This window comes from Leptinotarsa decemlineata, unplaced genomic scaffold (assembly GCF_025532065.1).
Source record: "Leptinotarsa decemlineata unplaced genomic scaffold, Ldec_3_MD MMD2_tig00000133_RagTag_RagTag, whole genome shotgun sequence".
Lineage (NCBI taxonomy): Eukaryota > Metazoa > Arthropoda > Insecta > Coleoptera > Chrysomelidae > Leptinotarsa > Leptinotarsa decemlineata.
The window spans coordinates 1029502-1046908 of NW_027412542.1; the positions used below are offsets into that span (position 1 = coordinate 1029502).

The 17407-nt window shown below is 34.0% G+C and overlaps 1 protein-coding gene across 3 annotated transcripts; it reads left to right on the top strand.

The window, feature by feature from the left end:
• Nucleotides 1-827: 827 nt before the first annotated feature.
• LOC111517682 (uncharacterized) lies at nt 828-16464 on the top strand. Of its 3 annotated transcripts, XM_074172483.1 has the most exons (5): nt 830-919; nt 1470-1679; nt 5273-6790; nt 10217-10984; nt 13526-16464. In XM_074172483.1, the coding sequence occupies exons 3-5, from the start codon at nt 5287-5289 to the stop codon at nt 14254-14256; spliced, it is 3003 nt and encodes a 1000-aa protein (XP_074028584.1). In that variant the 5' UTR covers nt 830-919; nt 1470-1679; nt 5273-5286; the 3' UTR covers nt 14257-16464. The 3 variants fall into 3 exon arrangements, with proteins under 3 accessions (XP_074028586.1, XP_074028584.1, XP_074028585.1); XM_074172485.1 differs by lacking the exon at nt 1470-1679 and having other exon boundaries at nt 828-919; XM_074172484.1 differs by lacking the exon at nt 830-919 and having other exon boundaries at nt 1310-1679.
• Nucleotides 16465-17407: the final 943 nt, after the last annotated feature.

A 17407-nucleotide genomic window follows, 5' to 3' on the forward strand; every position in this document is an offset into this window, starting at 1 on the left:
TTTCTGACGTTCGTACGTCCATGATACATTTTCAATTGCTCATCATGATTTATCCATTTTCACGCACAGAATCATAGAGAAATACGATATAAACTTAAAGTTCTGTTGTCGGATCTTTTAAATTGACCTTGTTTCTAATTGCGTTTTCCATTGATGAAATTAGTGGTACCTATACTCGTGTCGTACTGAAACTACACAAATTATATCAAATTCCAATATTGGTGTAGTCCCAATGGATCGTAAATTTTGGCGCATGTCACCCAACAATATTACTACTAGGAAATATCATGATCTATTCTACTGGCTACTGGAATCCAAAATACTATTATTATTCGTCAATTATTTTAAAGTGACAGATTGACAGAAATAGTTGTTAATTTAATCTGAATAATTATTTTGGAAACAGATAAATCAACTATCACGTTGCAGTTCTGACCTGAAAATAATACAAGCTCATTTAAGCTTTCAAGGAATACTTTGCAACTGAGGCCTCTGAAGTTGAAGGTCTACCTCTGTGAGCTAGATTTTCCGAATAGAAAATGCCTTACTAGAAGTTATCAACCGAAAGCTGTTTTCCTCTCTTTTCTGATATTTTGTCAATAATGAAATTTTTTTTTACCAATTTCTACTGAAAGATTCATAATTTGTATTTTCTCTTCAACGTCTTCGTCCAGCCAAGACTGAAGTCGCTTGACCCAGGATTCTTTTATATACGAACCTTGGCACGAGCTCGTGCTGATAAAATATGCACCTATTGCATAATGGTTTTCCAATGGAACATGTAAACTGACACTCGTATTAACAATGGAACGTAAAATACTATGAACTTGATTGGAACTGGTATTACCAAAGAAAACCGCTCTGATAAAGTGAAGTTCTGTTAGCTCTGAGTTGAGTGAAATTGAAATTATTTTTTTGTGTAAGTAATTTCGCAAATTATCTTTTTTATAAATATAGTTTGGAATGTGAAAGGGGTGTCATTTTCTGCTAAGAGCAAGTGCTGTTGTTTGAAAATAATGTAAACGATCAGACTGTCTTTCAAAAATTAAAAGTCAACAGATCACTTTTGGCAATAAAAAATCAACAAATATGACATTATCTTTTAGACAGTTTTTTGTATAATTTCGATTCATCTATTTCATTTAATAAACGTCTTTATGAAACATTTCTTTAAGACTCGCTATCCAATTATTTTGCTTTAATAGCGTTTTTGTTACATTGTGTTGGCATAAATGAATGTCAAAAATACAAAGATAGTTATTTTGATAATTATGTATTTCCACCGAAAGACAAACATGAAATCACTATTTTCAAAGATAGGTTTCAAATTTATACCGCTTAGAATAATGATTTACATTATACTACACAATAACTATTATAATAGTGTGTTCGAGTGTACAATATGTCCATTCAATTTGAAATTCGGAATTCTATCAATTTCTTCACGATAAATGTGGTATTGCTTTTAGGTTTACTTTGACAGAAACCCTTTGGGCTCGGAATCTTTAGTAGTCCTGCACACACAATTGTTTTCAGACGCCATATTATTAATTTCGTGGAAGTGAAACTATAAGTACAGTGTGTTTATACCTAAATTTTACCAAAACTAAAAGTGTGTCAATATTTTGAGAAGTTTACAAAAATTCCAGATCAAATATGAAGATTATCATATGGATAAGGTAAAGTTTTCTATTAACTTACAACTTAGCAATCTTAAATAGGTACAACTTTGACTGAATACTTTCATGAAATACAAATACTTATACTTTTTGATATTTCGAATAAACAGTTTTGAATGGTAATACTTTATTGATAACCTCCTTGTAATTTAAAATATCCTTATTAATCTGTTAGAGTGTCTCAAATTGTAACGTTTTCGAACTATGTGTCTGTTGGTCAGGGGCGTATCCAGGATTTTTCAAAATCAAAAATAGGAGAATGAACTCTTTTTGGTGTTATAATTATCCAGTAATACTAGGTGACTGTGCGGAAATCGCGTCGATAGACACTAAGTAAAGTATAAAAAAGTAATGAAAATTTGGCAGTATAACAATAATGTTTTCACTTGATAAAAGAGAAGGCCTTTGGTGTTGTATTGTTGGCAATCCTATAATAACAAATGTAAACAGTTCACTTCTAGCACCATTTTAAAAAATTAAAAATATTCATTCGTAGTTCATTCGTAGTTTGACATTATTTTTGACAGTTAACAAGGAATCGAATGATGACAGCTGACGAGCTAATCATGTGCGTTAAAATTGTACCTGGTCCGGAGCACTATCGGTTTTACCGGAAGAAGTTTGAACTTGGTTGTTTTAATAGGAACACCCTATATTTTATTACAGATTCATATTCTTTGTCGAATTATAAATCTATATTATTCTTATTTTAGACAATCTGATGTGACTCTTGTTGTATCCACCGGGTTGAGGAACTTGCATAAAGATGCCGAATACGTAATACTGTTTACTCTTGTTCGTTTCACTATTTTATTCATACTACTCGGTAACAAATAATACCAATGATGAATAAATAAGTGCGTTGCCAAGATGTACAAAAACAACTCTATGTCAGAAAAAAGTATAGGCATTTGAAAAATTATAGTTTCAGTATGAAATTGAATTTATCACCACCAAAGAGAATACAGAATTGGAAGAAATTTCTTATGTTTATTATTTTGCCAATAATAAAATACTATCTGCAGACTCGAAAAAGAAATTTCAACAGTAACTCAAAACGATGAGTTGCCGAAAAAGATTTGCACATTCACTGAAAGGAGATATGGCCTCAAACGGTAAAAAAATATAACCTTTTGAGATTCAAGAAAATCAACGGTAAAATAATGATATGTAATGCTATGGTTCAAGTTGTTCATTTTAGAAAATCAACGTAAAATTGCTGCTACAGTTACACTCTTTTCATCTAGGAACTGTGAAAACGAAAATTTTGACTTGTTCTCATGTGAACCATTAACCATTAAATTTTCTTTCTATGGTGACCTCAAATACATAAAGAAATCCAATTTATGATGAAATTATGTAGTAACTGCATTGGTTAAAGAGATACGCAAACGACAACACAAAAAACACACTTAATGTGAGATTTCCACTTGAAAGTACAAAATCATGACACGTGTTTCACTATACAATAACATCTTCGGGCGTGACAATACTACCTGAGATTATCCAAAGGACTCTTGGTATCGACTTCATATTGACTATATGAGTCCTTTCTTAATCTAAGTAATTATTCCATCAATTGTATCGGATAAAACAATTGAGTCTTTAAAAATATATTCGCTCCATTTGGGTTACCTAAAGTTGTTATTTCGGGTAATACCACTTATTTTGCCAGAGTTTCAAATGGAAGAGCAGAAGAACATTTACCAAAACTTTGTGAAAAATAATTGAGATTTAAACTTGCCATTAAATAACTTCTTTTTATTGATTCACCTGGAAAAGTAATAAAAAATCAGATTAATCAGAAAAAAACTCATTCGGGATTATTCGGGTAATATAAAAAAACCTATTGAATCACCAACATATTTCTGAATTGGGTAGGATATGAAATCGACATTCAACCAAATCATTGAGTAATCTTTCATTTCTCATTCATTTCTAGAATTAGATAATCTGGACAAAGCTTTTGATTCAAATTCAAATTTTGTTGATGGTTCGAACCTTAAATCAATAGTAAATGAAGAAAACATTGTCTGAACAAACGGTGTTTCAAATATGTTGCTTGTGTTGTTTAAAATATGTTTTTTCCGTTAACCAGCTATCGCACCCCCACGAATGACAACGCTCAGAAGTCGAAACTTGTACGAGCTAAGGACTAACGAGGTCTTACCTTTTAACGTGTGATTCCTAACACGGGTTGGACGATAGCAAGTGAAAATCGAGCGTTCAGCCTTCGGCTTGAACCATCGACTCACGCAGCTTTAGTTGTGAGGAGTTTGTATTTGAGGAAAAACCAACTAGGTCAACTTACTAGCTGAGGGGAAAGGTGTGATCTTATGTCATTATTGTATAAACTAGAATAAGGTATCGATATTTCTGTGAACTGTCAATGTCATGTTATGTACATCGGAAAAAAAAATACAGAACTTTTGTAATATGATTTGTCAATTCATCCCTGAAACATCACAACCCCGCAGGCAACAATCCAAATAATAGAATTTCTAACAGCGCCATAGGTCTCATCAGTGGTACTAGGTTGAACCACAAATGCATTCCCACACTCAACTGTCATTAACGGACAAGCCTGAGCAAGTAGAGTTGATGACACATGGCGAAGACGCCATCTATGGACGCTTCGGGCAGCCTCGCCAATCTTTGATATTCGAGGATTGAGTTATATATTGATCCCATAGATGGCTTCTTCGTAAGGGGAGATTTTCCGTCGTGTACCCTGTACTTCAAAAAGTTAATACCTCCAAGACATACAGAGTGTTCCAAATTAAGTCGGCACCATTGCCAACTCCGTTATTATTGATGCTACGAATCCGGTTGAATCTAGGAGCATTTTTAATGGCCTTCTCAATGCGGAAAACAAAAAAAAGACAGTCACGTTTCCAAAATATTTCATTAAATGATATTCTCTTTTGAATGGAACATCCAATAGTTTATCATGCATTTCGATTCGTAAAAACATTCCCAACAACAAAGCTCATATCACCTCTCTTACTAAAGTTCAAAAATGAACGACATATGTGAAAATATTTATTCATTTCAGCAGTACAAAAAAGTTCTTTGTTTTGGCGAATAAAGACCTATAAAAGTGCCTTAGTTTAGTTTTTTATTTTCATTTCTCTTCAAGTTTCAGTTTCAGAAATATCGATTCGCGGTGACAGTAACTATTTATTCAAATACGAAATTCTTCTTTCGTATAGAAATGATGAAATATGGGAAAATATGGAAACAAAACATTTGAAATGGAAGATTTATAAAAAATGAATGAAATTATTTATTTCAAATAATGAACTAATCTCATGTAAATGAGTATCTCATAGTTAAAAAAAAAACAAATTTTAATGAATCCAGAAATGGAAATATGACGATATCATAAGGAATGCTAGTGTATTCCTAAACATATTACGAACTCCAGAATATTTCTCAGAAACTGAGAATAGTAAAATTGAGATTAATTCAACTCGAATATCGAGAAATAAACAGTAATTTCTGTGGAAAATGCTTTTCCTTCAAAAAACGATCCACACGTAATTGCTTTTGAACAATTCATCAGTATATGTATTACAGAAAAATTGTTCCAGGTTTACACATAAATATGGATGACGTATTCAAAGTTCCACAACCTCCCGGACGCAAGCCCCGCTTGATTAGACCATTAACAGAGTCTAGTCAAAATTTACCAAAACATAAAACAGAGCCAGAACTACAGGCTCAGCCTTTTTCAAAAATACCAATACGATCTGCATACCAAAAGCCAAAACGACTCCACAGATCTTACCAATTATCTGAAACGTCTCTGATTCCAGAACCAGATTCCATAGAACCCGACCCTCCATTTATAAAAGCTGACTCGCAGAATATACAAGTGGATCCTTCGACTATAAAAGTATTTCCAAGCGATACAAAGTTGGAACCTACCACACAGACAGTAACAGAAGTAGCAAAACCTTCAGCAACCAAAGTAGTACCCCTTTTAGCTCTGAAACCTGGCACGTCTGTTTTGATTTCTAAATCAGGTCAATCCACTCCACGTATAATAAGAGGAATTCCTGCTTCAACCGTAAAAACTGCGGGGTCCTCCAGTTCAATGTTGAACGCAAGACCAGGAACTCCCTCATCTTCGACTTCGGAATCTTCTACACAGCTGAAACCAGGAACTTCATTATTGAAATCAAAACTCACGTGCACATCAAAACTGACAAGAATATCTCCTACTTCGATGCTGAAACCAAGAATTGTACCAATGAAACCTGAAACGACTCCCTCGATCAGAACCCATTCTTCTTCAATTGTGAAAACAGGATCTTCGACTTCATTTTCAAATGCAAGTTCTTCATCTCTGTCTATGACGCCAGAAAAAATTCATAGTTTTTTAAATATGGAACCTTCTTCAACTGTGCATACCCAACCTTCAACTGCCTATATGAATCTTCCCTCTATTATTCCTCTGAAATCAGTATCTTCAATATTTTCTGAAAATACTGATCTAGAAGATTCAACCTTAGCTAAAAAAGTAGCACCTTCCACTTTGACCGGGGAGGTAGCATCTTCTATATCGGTTGAAAATGTACAAATTTCCACTTCTGCTGAGAAAGCAGAACCTTCTCAAGTTCTGAAAGAAGGTTTTGCATCTCTTCCCCCTTCTTCAGGACTTGTTATTCTAGCCAATCAGGCAGCAGCTGTAGCTCAAGCAGAAGAAGAAGCTAGGAAAGTTTCTATTGTAACTTCAGTCAAAAGGAAAAGATCGGGAAAACCACTTGATTTAGCGATGATGGGAAAAGGAAAAGGAAACTTGAGGCCTTCGAGTATAAAAAGAGGGTATGTAAAATCCGGACCACCACCTTCAGCAGGAAGAGTTCCACCAATTCTGAGAGTATTTCCTTCAGCGGAAAAATCAAAACCGTCAATGTCTTCTGATACTGTGCTACCTGGATCCACAATTAGAAAAACAGAAAAAAATGCTGAAATCTTAACCATAGCTACGTTCATACATAAGGTCAAGAATGGTGAAGGAACTCCTGAAGTTCTTAATCCCGACTTGGACGAAGTTCGTGAGACTACTCTAGACATTTTCAATGAGCTCATAGAGAAAACATTCGGTGAGCAAATATTTATTCCTACTTTTTCATAGTTTTATCGAATTTTTCTTTGAAATATATTGTTTATCGCAATATTTTCGTTAAGTAGAAAACATGGGAAAACTGACTAATAGAGTTGGTGTCATAGATTATACCTAAAATAATCATCTCCTGATGATGCCAATTTGATTAGCTAACGTGGGTTGAGGGAGACTAAATCGAGGACACATTAATTAACAATAGCGTAAGTATGCAAGCTGGTCCAAATCAACTAAGCAATCGGCTGGCGGAATTCATTCAGGTATATCGCTACAGGGTCGGAGTGCTGAGTTACGTTTTAACGCCTGTGATATGTACCTACATGTATGTACAGTATTTTAGAGTTTGAAATTTTCAAAATGACGAGTAGTGATACGGCTGAAGAAACTGCTAATTTGTGTCCGTACACTCCACCAAAAAAAATTCCTATACCCAGCCGCATATATTATTGAAAAAAATCGTTCGTTCCTTAGTACGACTCTGTACAAGAATGCCTTGTCTGGGAGATCACTAGCGTGACATGTGTGTCAAATGCAATTCAGCAAGTTCCATCTCTGAGATTGGGTCTTTCTACTTCAGCTAATTCTATATGTATTGGTTTTACCTTATAACTTATTGTATTTGAATTGTATTGTAATTTGAGTTATATCCCTGTTCTGTAGTTAGGTGTAACCTCAGAGTAATAAAAAATATATAGAGATGCCCTCCCTATACAAACACAACAGATTTGTAGACAATCAAGATATCCATCTCTCTCACAGTAGAATGTGGACAAGGGGACTGAGGGTAGTGATGGAATTGATGGAATAGACAATAGAGAGGCCTTTTCTATCTTTACATTGAAGGCAGCATAACTTTGTTTACGGAAAGTAAGTTGGACCATAAAACAGTGGCGGTCGGTTTAGTTGATTACCGGAGGGATATTATATATTTATAAAATAAATCATAAATCGTTATTATATATTTATAAAATAAATGTATTCTGTTCAAATAGTTCCTACAGGAAATCTGATTTATTATTAATGATTATGGAAATGAGGTCAGTTTTTCTACCACCTACTAGATTTTTATTTATGTATGGCTTTATGGTAGAAAAACTGGCTTCATTTCCATAATCATTAATAAATAATAAATGAAATTTCCTGTAGGAACTATTCGAATAGAATACGTTTTCACCTGAAATGATTTATTTTATAAATATATAATATCCCTCCGATTATCAACTAAACCAACCGCCACTGTCTCATGAAGTTCAAATGTTAACAAACTCTCCATAACCTCTCACTACCCGCCACCCCCCTCGCCAATTAGTTGTACAGAAAAGGATAGTACCATAAACACATTGGTATAGGCACCGTACAGGCATGGAAACTCTATGTCTTATTATTACTCTGAGCCTAATCCTCTGGACTGGATCCAGAGACGTGCGGAAAATATGTTAAGAAATTTAGAAGTATCTATAAATAATATTTTCAGTTACAACGATTTTATTATTTTATTCAACTTCAAATCGTTTGGGTCAGTTTGGAACTACTTCCAGTAATCGACTTCAATTTGACAGGTGTTCATTTGGGTGACAACGCATTGAATTTTTAATAAAAAAAAACAAGACGATGGACAAGTTTTGTGAATCAATTTCAGATTGAAATTAATATGTAGGGATTTTTGATAATGAGATTATGCATGTTTTCGCAAAAAATCAATATGGCGGACGAGTTTGTGATTTATGGTACGAGAGTCTATGCAAAATTGGTATTTAGGGGTTTTTGTAGTTGGAGATTATTATTTCTTTATGAAAATTAAAGATGGCGGACTAATTTTGTAATTTATGGTCAGATTTTATCCAGAATTAGAATATAAAAGGCTTGTAAGGTCGGAGATTATGAATTTTGGGTTGCAATTCAAGATGAGTTTTGTGATTTATGATCCAATTCTAGTCAAAATACCAAATCAAGGGGTTTTTGGGTCGAGAAATTGTGAATTGTTTGTAAAAAGTAAATAATTCAAGATCGAGAACGAATTTTGTGATCAACTGTCTGTTAAATTGTATGTAGAGGTTTTTGGGGTCAATTATAATTTTTCTAAATTGGAAAAATAGAAGATGTATAGGACCATTATTGTAATGCTACTGAAGGGGTGTCAGAAATAACTAATTTCTTGACAAATGTCAATAATTCATAAGTGCGTACGAATTTTGTGATGTACATATAGATAAAGAAATCTCTTTGAATCCGTTTTTTTCCGTCAATCAGCTGTCGCCCTCATACGAACGAGAACTCTCAGAAGTTTAGAAACTTGAGCTGAGGACTAACGAGGTCTTACCTTTTAACGTGTGATTCCTAACACGGATAGATAGTTCAGCTAGATTGAATATTAGTGACTGGGGGTTCCAGAATATTAATAAAACCCTTTTTATACAAGACTTTTCTCGAATGCCCTAAACAAACAATACAAATGAAAAAATTTTTAATAATATAAAAAAAATATTATGAACAACAATAATTTACAAATCATAATACGTACACACGTACATAACAATGAAATAATAAGCCCAAAATTAACATATATATCCTATTGACTGGCTCTCCAGTTCGAATATTTAAAAATAATTTCTTATGGCACATCTACAATACAAAATTTCAGCCTCCGAAAATATAGCGTACGGAGAAACAGTGATGAAAAGGTAATTTTCATATGTAAACGCACTCCTTTTACTTCCCGGGGCGCCCCAGTTAGAATATTTGAAAATCCTTTCTTAGTGCGTATCTAAGACCCAAAAAGCACCTATATATCAAATTTTAGCTTCCTAGGACTTACCAGTACATCTTTATACTATGTCAGTACGGAGAAACAGAGATGAATGAATGAATGTTAATAAGTGACTTTCACATTCATAAGTTTAGATAAATTGTGTAATGTATAAACTGACTAGTTTGATTCAATTTATACTTTATTTCTTTCATTCAGAACATTTGAATGAAATTTTCTTTTTAAAAATGTTTTTTCACTATAATTTTGCTGGACATATTCCGTAGTCAAATAATATTATTTGAATCATCAATAAAGAATGTTGGAGAAACAGAGATTATTTTTTCAAAACCGCTTTAAAAACACCGATAAAATAAAAACAAGGACACTGAAATTGTAAATCAATTTGACTTCCAACCCCGGTCTCCCCTAAACAATAATTGAAACTATCGAATATGGCTAATTGACTATTTAAACTGTCTTAAATTGTTTATTGAACCTTCGATTATGAAATAAAAATAGTCTGTGTACCTTCAGCGTCTATAAGTATTGCAAACAAATAATATAAAGGGTGATCAGAAAGTTGATGTAATTTCGGATATAATTTGGAAGTACGAAAGCTTCTCAAAAACACTTTTAAATGAAATATTGAATTTTCAGAATTGGAGGAACTGAAAGAACAACACGAAGAGTTGAAAAACAAATACAAACGTCTCGAATGGGACTATTACAAATTGACCGGTACAAACATTGATCTTTCAACATACAATACTAATTTAAATCAGGTGAATACACGGCTGACTGAACAACTGGAGAGCCTAGCGAGCGAACTTCGAACCTACGAGATTAAATGCAAAAAGTTTGAAATGAAAGATAAAGAAAACAATAAGAAATTAAAGAGACTCCAACGCATCGAGAAAGAATACTCTGACTTGAAAGTGCGTTACGATTTACTTAGCTGCAATTGTAACGAGATGATTAAAGAGATTCAACATTGGAAGTCTGAACTCAAAGAATTACAGGATGAAAAAAGTTTTCTGCAACAAGAAGTTATCGGAGGCCAATTATTACGGCGCACATTGCACAACACCGTTCAGGAGTTGAAAGGAAACATTCAAGTTTACTGCAGAATACGAGCACCAAGCAACGGAGAACACGATAGACCCAGGTTCGGTATTGGATTCCCGAATCAGAACAGCTTGGAAATGCAAAAAACGAAAGCTGGAAAACCAACTGATCCCGTTAAAGTGATGTTTACTTTTGACAAGGTCCTCCGTCCCGTGGCCAATCAGGCAGAATGCTTTCAAGAACTCGTGCAGTTTGTACAGTCGGCATTGGATGGTTTTGATGTCTGTATTTTAGCATACGGACAAACTGGATCAGGAAAAACTTACACTTTGCAGGGCCGTGATGAGTTAGAACATACTGGTAAGATTTTTTTCAAGTTTATGTTTGTTACTACTCTGAATACAGAACGAACCAATCTAAGAAATTGAAATTGATTTTAATAAGTTGCAAGCTAAAACTATGTTCCTTTTTTTATTGATTTCAAAATGCCATCAGAATTGAATTGGAAAATATAACTTGGAATAATATCTACCTGAGAAATTAGAAAACTTAACAAAATGAAGAAAATAAATTGAACTTAAAACTCATTTCCTGAAGACACCAACTTGGTTGGTGAAACGCTCCTCGAGAAGAGTGTTTCTGCTACTTGGGAAAAGTGCTTGTTTTCGATTTATTCTACTCCAGAAGTTTCAGTTTTACCTTGTATTAGGTTTAAGATATATGGAAGAACGAATGAAATAAATGGAATGTTTGAATTATTGAAAATACTAAAAATAGTCGAACCGAAAAGTCGGAAGTAATGTCAAAAAATGAGAAAGGAATTTGTTATTGTTACTTTAAAAAGCTGGTGGAAGAGACTTTGTCTAGAAGATAACAAGAGGCTCGCTAGGAGGAGAGCCCTTCACAACCAGTGCTATTCCTTCTTTACGTCAGAAGACTGTGGGAGAGATGAATTGGGTCCAAGTACAATATTAGAACCTGCTTCAGATATGGATTCGTCATCCAAGATACCAAAGGCGGACTGCGATTCCAATAATTGGAATCGGATACCCTGCGAGGGCGGAGAATCATACATTAGTGAAACTTAGAGGCTATTGAAAGTACGCGTTGACGAGAACATAAAAAACATTCTTCGAAGAGAAACCAGCAAAGCATTAACATAACATCCAGTGGCTCGAAGCTAATGTCGACAGGGAAGTTCAAACTTGTAACATTCACTAAGTTGTTAACGAATTAGCATATACGACTGACTTGGATATTAGTCTAGAACGGATGACTTCGAAATAAGGAAACTACCGAACCTAGATTTGGCTGCAGAAAGCCTGACTTGAAATGAACATTGTTTCATAGTTAACCGGAGATCTAACAGGAATGTCCCCTGGTGGAATAAAGATCAGGATCATATGAGACAACGAACTAGAAAAGCCTTCAAAAATGCAAGGAAATCGGTAGTGTGGCATCGATATTAAAGGTCCCTGAATGAATATAATAAAGGCCTGGAGAAATCTAAGAGGAACTCTTGGAGATCAAACAGACTCAAATATGTGCCAGATTCTATAAACTAGTGTCAAACGAACAAATGAGCATATAAATTCAAAAAAACAAGAAGAGATACTTCAAGAAAGCTTCTACGGGTGCACTGTTCAGAAATTACAAATCTAACACCAGAGTCCTGGACGTATTCAGAACTGGAGGCTCCCAAAATAGCGTCCACGGAGAATTGGCTGGTGGCGAAGAAAGTGGTAGATTTGGAGAAGAATAAATTGGCAAGTTCATCTTGCAAACAAAATGAGTTAATCAATATTTTCTAAGACAGCCAGGATGCACTTGGGCACTAATGAACCCAAAATGATATCGAGACTGATGTAGAAATGCTGTGAATAACTGGAAAAACTGACGGATTGGAATGGATTGACTCTAACCTGGCAGCTAAAACTCTAAGGTATCATAGACAACGAAAAATTTGATGAATGTGCTGAACACGAATCATAATCTCCATATGTAGACCCTGAACCAGCTATGCGGATACCAAAATCTTAGGTATGGAACCAGATTGGAGATTGGGTCTAAGTATAAGAAATACAAAGTGTTCTGAGAAGAGAAAGGTAGATTTGTTTAAACAAAACAGAGCTCGACGATTACGTGAGTACTCACTGAACACTGTCCATTGGGAGGAAACCTGAACAAAATAAGGCTGTATAACGAAAGTTTCAACTCTAAAAAATGTAACGACTCCTCATATTTTATAGGAATGTGAGGCACTGGATTACAGGAGGCAATCCTGTAATCTAGTATTATGTTCAAAAAAGTATGATAGATATCCAACAAGGAACCTGTACAAACTAGTATAAGAAACCAGAGATGCAATGAGGCTCAGTGTTTTCTGAAAACTTGGAAGATATGGTAAAGTCAGCCGGCTCCCAAGAACAGCAAAAAAAGTTGCAAATCAACTTGATGATTTTTGAAGTGGATTTAGTGGCTCAATCACTTTGAGTTTAATAACGAATGATTTTGTCGACTCAGTTGTGTTGATATTGCTTTATTACTCCCGTACCTTCGACAAATTAAATTAGTGAATGTTGTTGCCAGTTTTACAATACATCAATTATGGAATATAGCCGATAGGCTATACCTGGATAAAGCCACATAACTGTTTTTCCAATTATACTTATTCTGAAAAAGAGAGGTCTTATCGAGGTTCTTGCATTGCAGTTGGGATTGTAGGCCGCCGTTTGTTTAGATGTCTCTTAACTTTTCGGCGACATAAGTGGTTATCATTATCAGGAACAAAACCGGCTAAATGTTGACCAACTCGAATTCCATTACTTTACTATAGTTTTTTTTTGGAACTTTGTTTCATTCCGCCAACTTCTATTTTCATTTTATTTTTATTTTTTACAGGTTTTATGTTCAGGGCCGTGACCTTTATGTTCAAAACGATCGAATACTTGCGTACATTCGAATGGTCATATGAAGTAAAAGCCAGTTTCATAGAAATTTTTGGTGAAAGGATTAGAGATTTACTAGATCCCAATATGAATGAAAATCCTCCTCTCGAAATTCAAGTTGATGAAGGAACAGGTCTATCAATCGAAAACTTGAAAATTCTACCAGTCGAGTCTTTCGACGCCTTCGCGGAACTGATGAATGAAGCAGAAAGAAATCGTGTTGCCAGTGCGGCCAACTTCAGTGAACGTTGTGCCAAATCGCATGCAATATACAAAGTTTCTTTAACTGGTACCAATAAGGAGTGTAACGGCTCTTACGTAGGTTCTTTGACGTTAGTTGACTTGGCTGGTTCTGAATTGTCCAAAACTGGATCTAACGAATGGTTGGAGGACAGTGCCGCCAGTCTTCCCGTGTTGGGAAACGTGCTGGTCAGCATATACAATAAGGACAAACTCATTCCATTTAAAAGTTCAAAACTGACTTGTTTGCTCCAATTCACTTTGGGGGGCAGTTCTAAAACTTTGTTGATGGTGCATGTATCACCCTTTGAAGAAAATTATCAAGAGAGTTTGAAAACTTTACGCTTCGCTTCGAAAATCAAGGAGGTGAGACCTGTGATAAAACGTGTTAAAGCTCTGCCATCTCCTCAGCAGGCTTCTACCTCTTCTGGTCACCACTCCTAAGCAATGGTTAATGTGAACAAAGATCTCAATTCGTACCCGTTATATACTAGTCGAAGAGATTGCACCAAAAAATTAATTTTAGTCTGAAGTCTCATTTGCTGATTTGATAATCAAATATTTATTGAGAATATTCATAATAGATAATAGATAATAATCTGTTTTGCTGTGATATAATTGTTTCCTAAATAATTTAGGAAAGTTGTTGTTCAAAACGTTCTCCCAAGGCCATATGGAAGGTATATGAACTAGTCTTCGGTACTGAAAACGATTCCTTTCGTAAGAGACCCATCAGATTTGAATCCCAGAGGTGACGAATTTGAAGAATATATTTTAGGCAACTTTAAATGAAAAAAAAAATGGTAGTGAATCGGAATCAAATCTGGAGAGGCATTTACAATTTCAGTTCTTTAGTGTTTTTGAAAAAGAATGTTATAAAATCTAATATTAACCTTACTTTTATTATGAAATGTTCATTATAACAGATATTCTAACTACGCATGCGCGTTATTTGTATCATACAATCATAAACTACAAAGTCAACTCGACCTTGTTTACCTTTATCGCAGGTTGACTTTTGCTGATTACGAACACCTTGTATGATATATTTACTTCAAATCATAAACAAATCATGGATAACACATTCGTTACTTTTAGAATTTTGACAAATTGTCAGCGTGTGCAAGTACAAAAACAATTTACTGTTTCACTACGAATAGTTGATTTTTCATTTCTCGGGTGCATTTGGCACAGAATACTTACATGTTCTGTGATTTTGATGTATATAATGCTCTACTGAAAATCAATAGCTCATTTCAGTTCAAAGGGTAAGGGAGCCAGGCTCCAACCTGAATAAAATCAAGATGGCTTCCACCAATAGCTCATCTTTCATAATGAAATCTGTAGTGAAAATGAAGGTAAAAGGTTATGTTTCATGAATCCATTTTGGTCAACAATAAATACAATACCTAAATAAAAAAAAACTGAAATCGTGTGCAAACAAGTTATCTAAAACCAGCTGCCCGCCTATAACTAACGGAAATTTTTCGGAAAACTTTACAGAACTACCAACTGGTTTCCATAACAGAAGTTGAATACTGTACCTATAGGTGAACTTCCTAGCTTGGTCCTCTAGATGTGCAGATGAACGAATAAAGTATATAGTCCGTAAAACAATTCTAATTGTCATAACTAATTTTCGAGTAGAGGTTGAGTTTATACAGTATAGTGGGTTTATTCTTTAATTTAAAAAAATAATTACTATTATCATAACATAATTTGTTCAATTACCTATCTACTCCAAGATATGTTTTCATTCAATTCCAACCGACACAAATTCAATTTTTGGCAAGTCATGATCTTTTGTATTAAATTCCTCTATTTCATATATTTCGTGCCTTGATTTAAGTATTTTCATTAGGTCGTACAGTTGTTACCTTTCCGAAATTGCAATATCAGACGGTTACCTATACATTTAACCCGTAAGAATTCTTAAAAAACGGAGAAACAAAATGTGAACATCTCACATTTTGTTGTGAGACGTGGCTATACCTATACACTATTAATGCATATTTGACAGCATGACAGCCAAAACATTTTTATTAGTATTCTGTAGTAAAACATGAGCTTGCTGTTTTGTGAACTACCATGTGAAAATCTTACAACGAAGTGCTTTTAAATGTGTTTATCATATAGAAACCATTTTTTTTGCAACTACCTACTACGTGGTAGGAAATCATAACGAAGAAAAGAGAAATGAAACTTTCTATGTTTTTACCACTTTTATAAAAGTGGTGAAAACATAGAAAGTTCCATTTCTCTTTTCTTCATTTATAAAAGTGGTAAAAAACATAGAAAGTTCCATTTCTCTTTTCTTCATTATGATATATTATTCATTAGGTATTTAGCATTTTTTGAAACTATATGATATTATACTTCGACTTTGACTTTGTAATCGAGTTCGACAAAACTTTATTGAAAGTTTGAGGTAAGGTACATATTTTTTTTTGGTTTAATCTATTATTTTAAGTCTCCTTAGCGCTTTGAGGAATATGAAATTGTGCTGCATATGAACTGAAACTGGAATATAGTAACCACACATACTATAATCTGTCAAAATCCAATAACTACCATTATTTTTCGAATATAGCGTAACAGTTTTATATATGATGTGACAATTGATTGTTCATTTCAATAAATTATTAATAACTCTTTTGTTGATTTTATTCTGCGATATATTCACGAAGTGATATTATTTCACTCATCGAACAAAATGACTGATTTTAGTACAAAAAACTCTGAAGTGCCCATACATTTTTGTTTGTTCAATAAGGATAAATACGTATTATATTTTCAGAGTATTTGTTTTGTTTGATGAAAATTAGAAATTCCGAAAGCGTTTCCAGGCATTCGTTTTATCTATTATGTGCATTGCTTAAACAATGTTACAACAGGTATGATGACAGTAAGTAAAAACCACTATAATGATGTATTTTTTTAATGAAACCTTATTAACAGGCATTTATTGTATTATTATGTGCGAGATAATAATATTTTGATAAAATAAAACTACAAAATACGGCAACCCGCATTGATATTCAGAACGCCAATCAGAGTGAATTACGTCACATTAGAGTAAACAAACGAACATGACATCTTGTATATTTCAACAGTCATACTCGACGCTAGTTTTTTCTGATTTTCTTTACGACTTAATATTGCTTACAGTGACTGTTTCCTTTTGTTGTGTTGTTAAATTAATAGGAAAATAACGTGAGCCATGGAACCATGATCAACAAAGGCAAACAGCGATAATGTGCCTAGAATCGACTTGTTGTTATTTGAAGAGTTTCTGGCATCTGGCATACTGGAAGAGTTTCTGGCAATTATGAAAATTTAAATCCGAGGGTTATTGAAAACATAAAATTGGCAGATTTTAACATCCGAAGCCTTAAGATAAGTATTGTATAATTTCTTTTAGTTCTTTTTTTGATAGGCAAAATTATAGAATACGACAAGTTACAACATTTTTCTTTGTGAAAAATATTTTGAATTTACGCAATAACTTATCGGGGTAAACTAAGAAGTTTGCCCTTTCTACAGGTGTATGAAGTTCTTCATTACAATTTTCATATTTTTCAGATTGTGGAAGGTG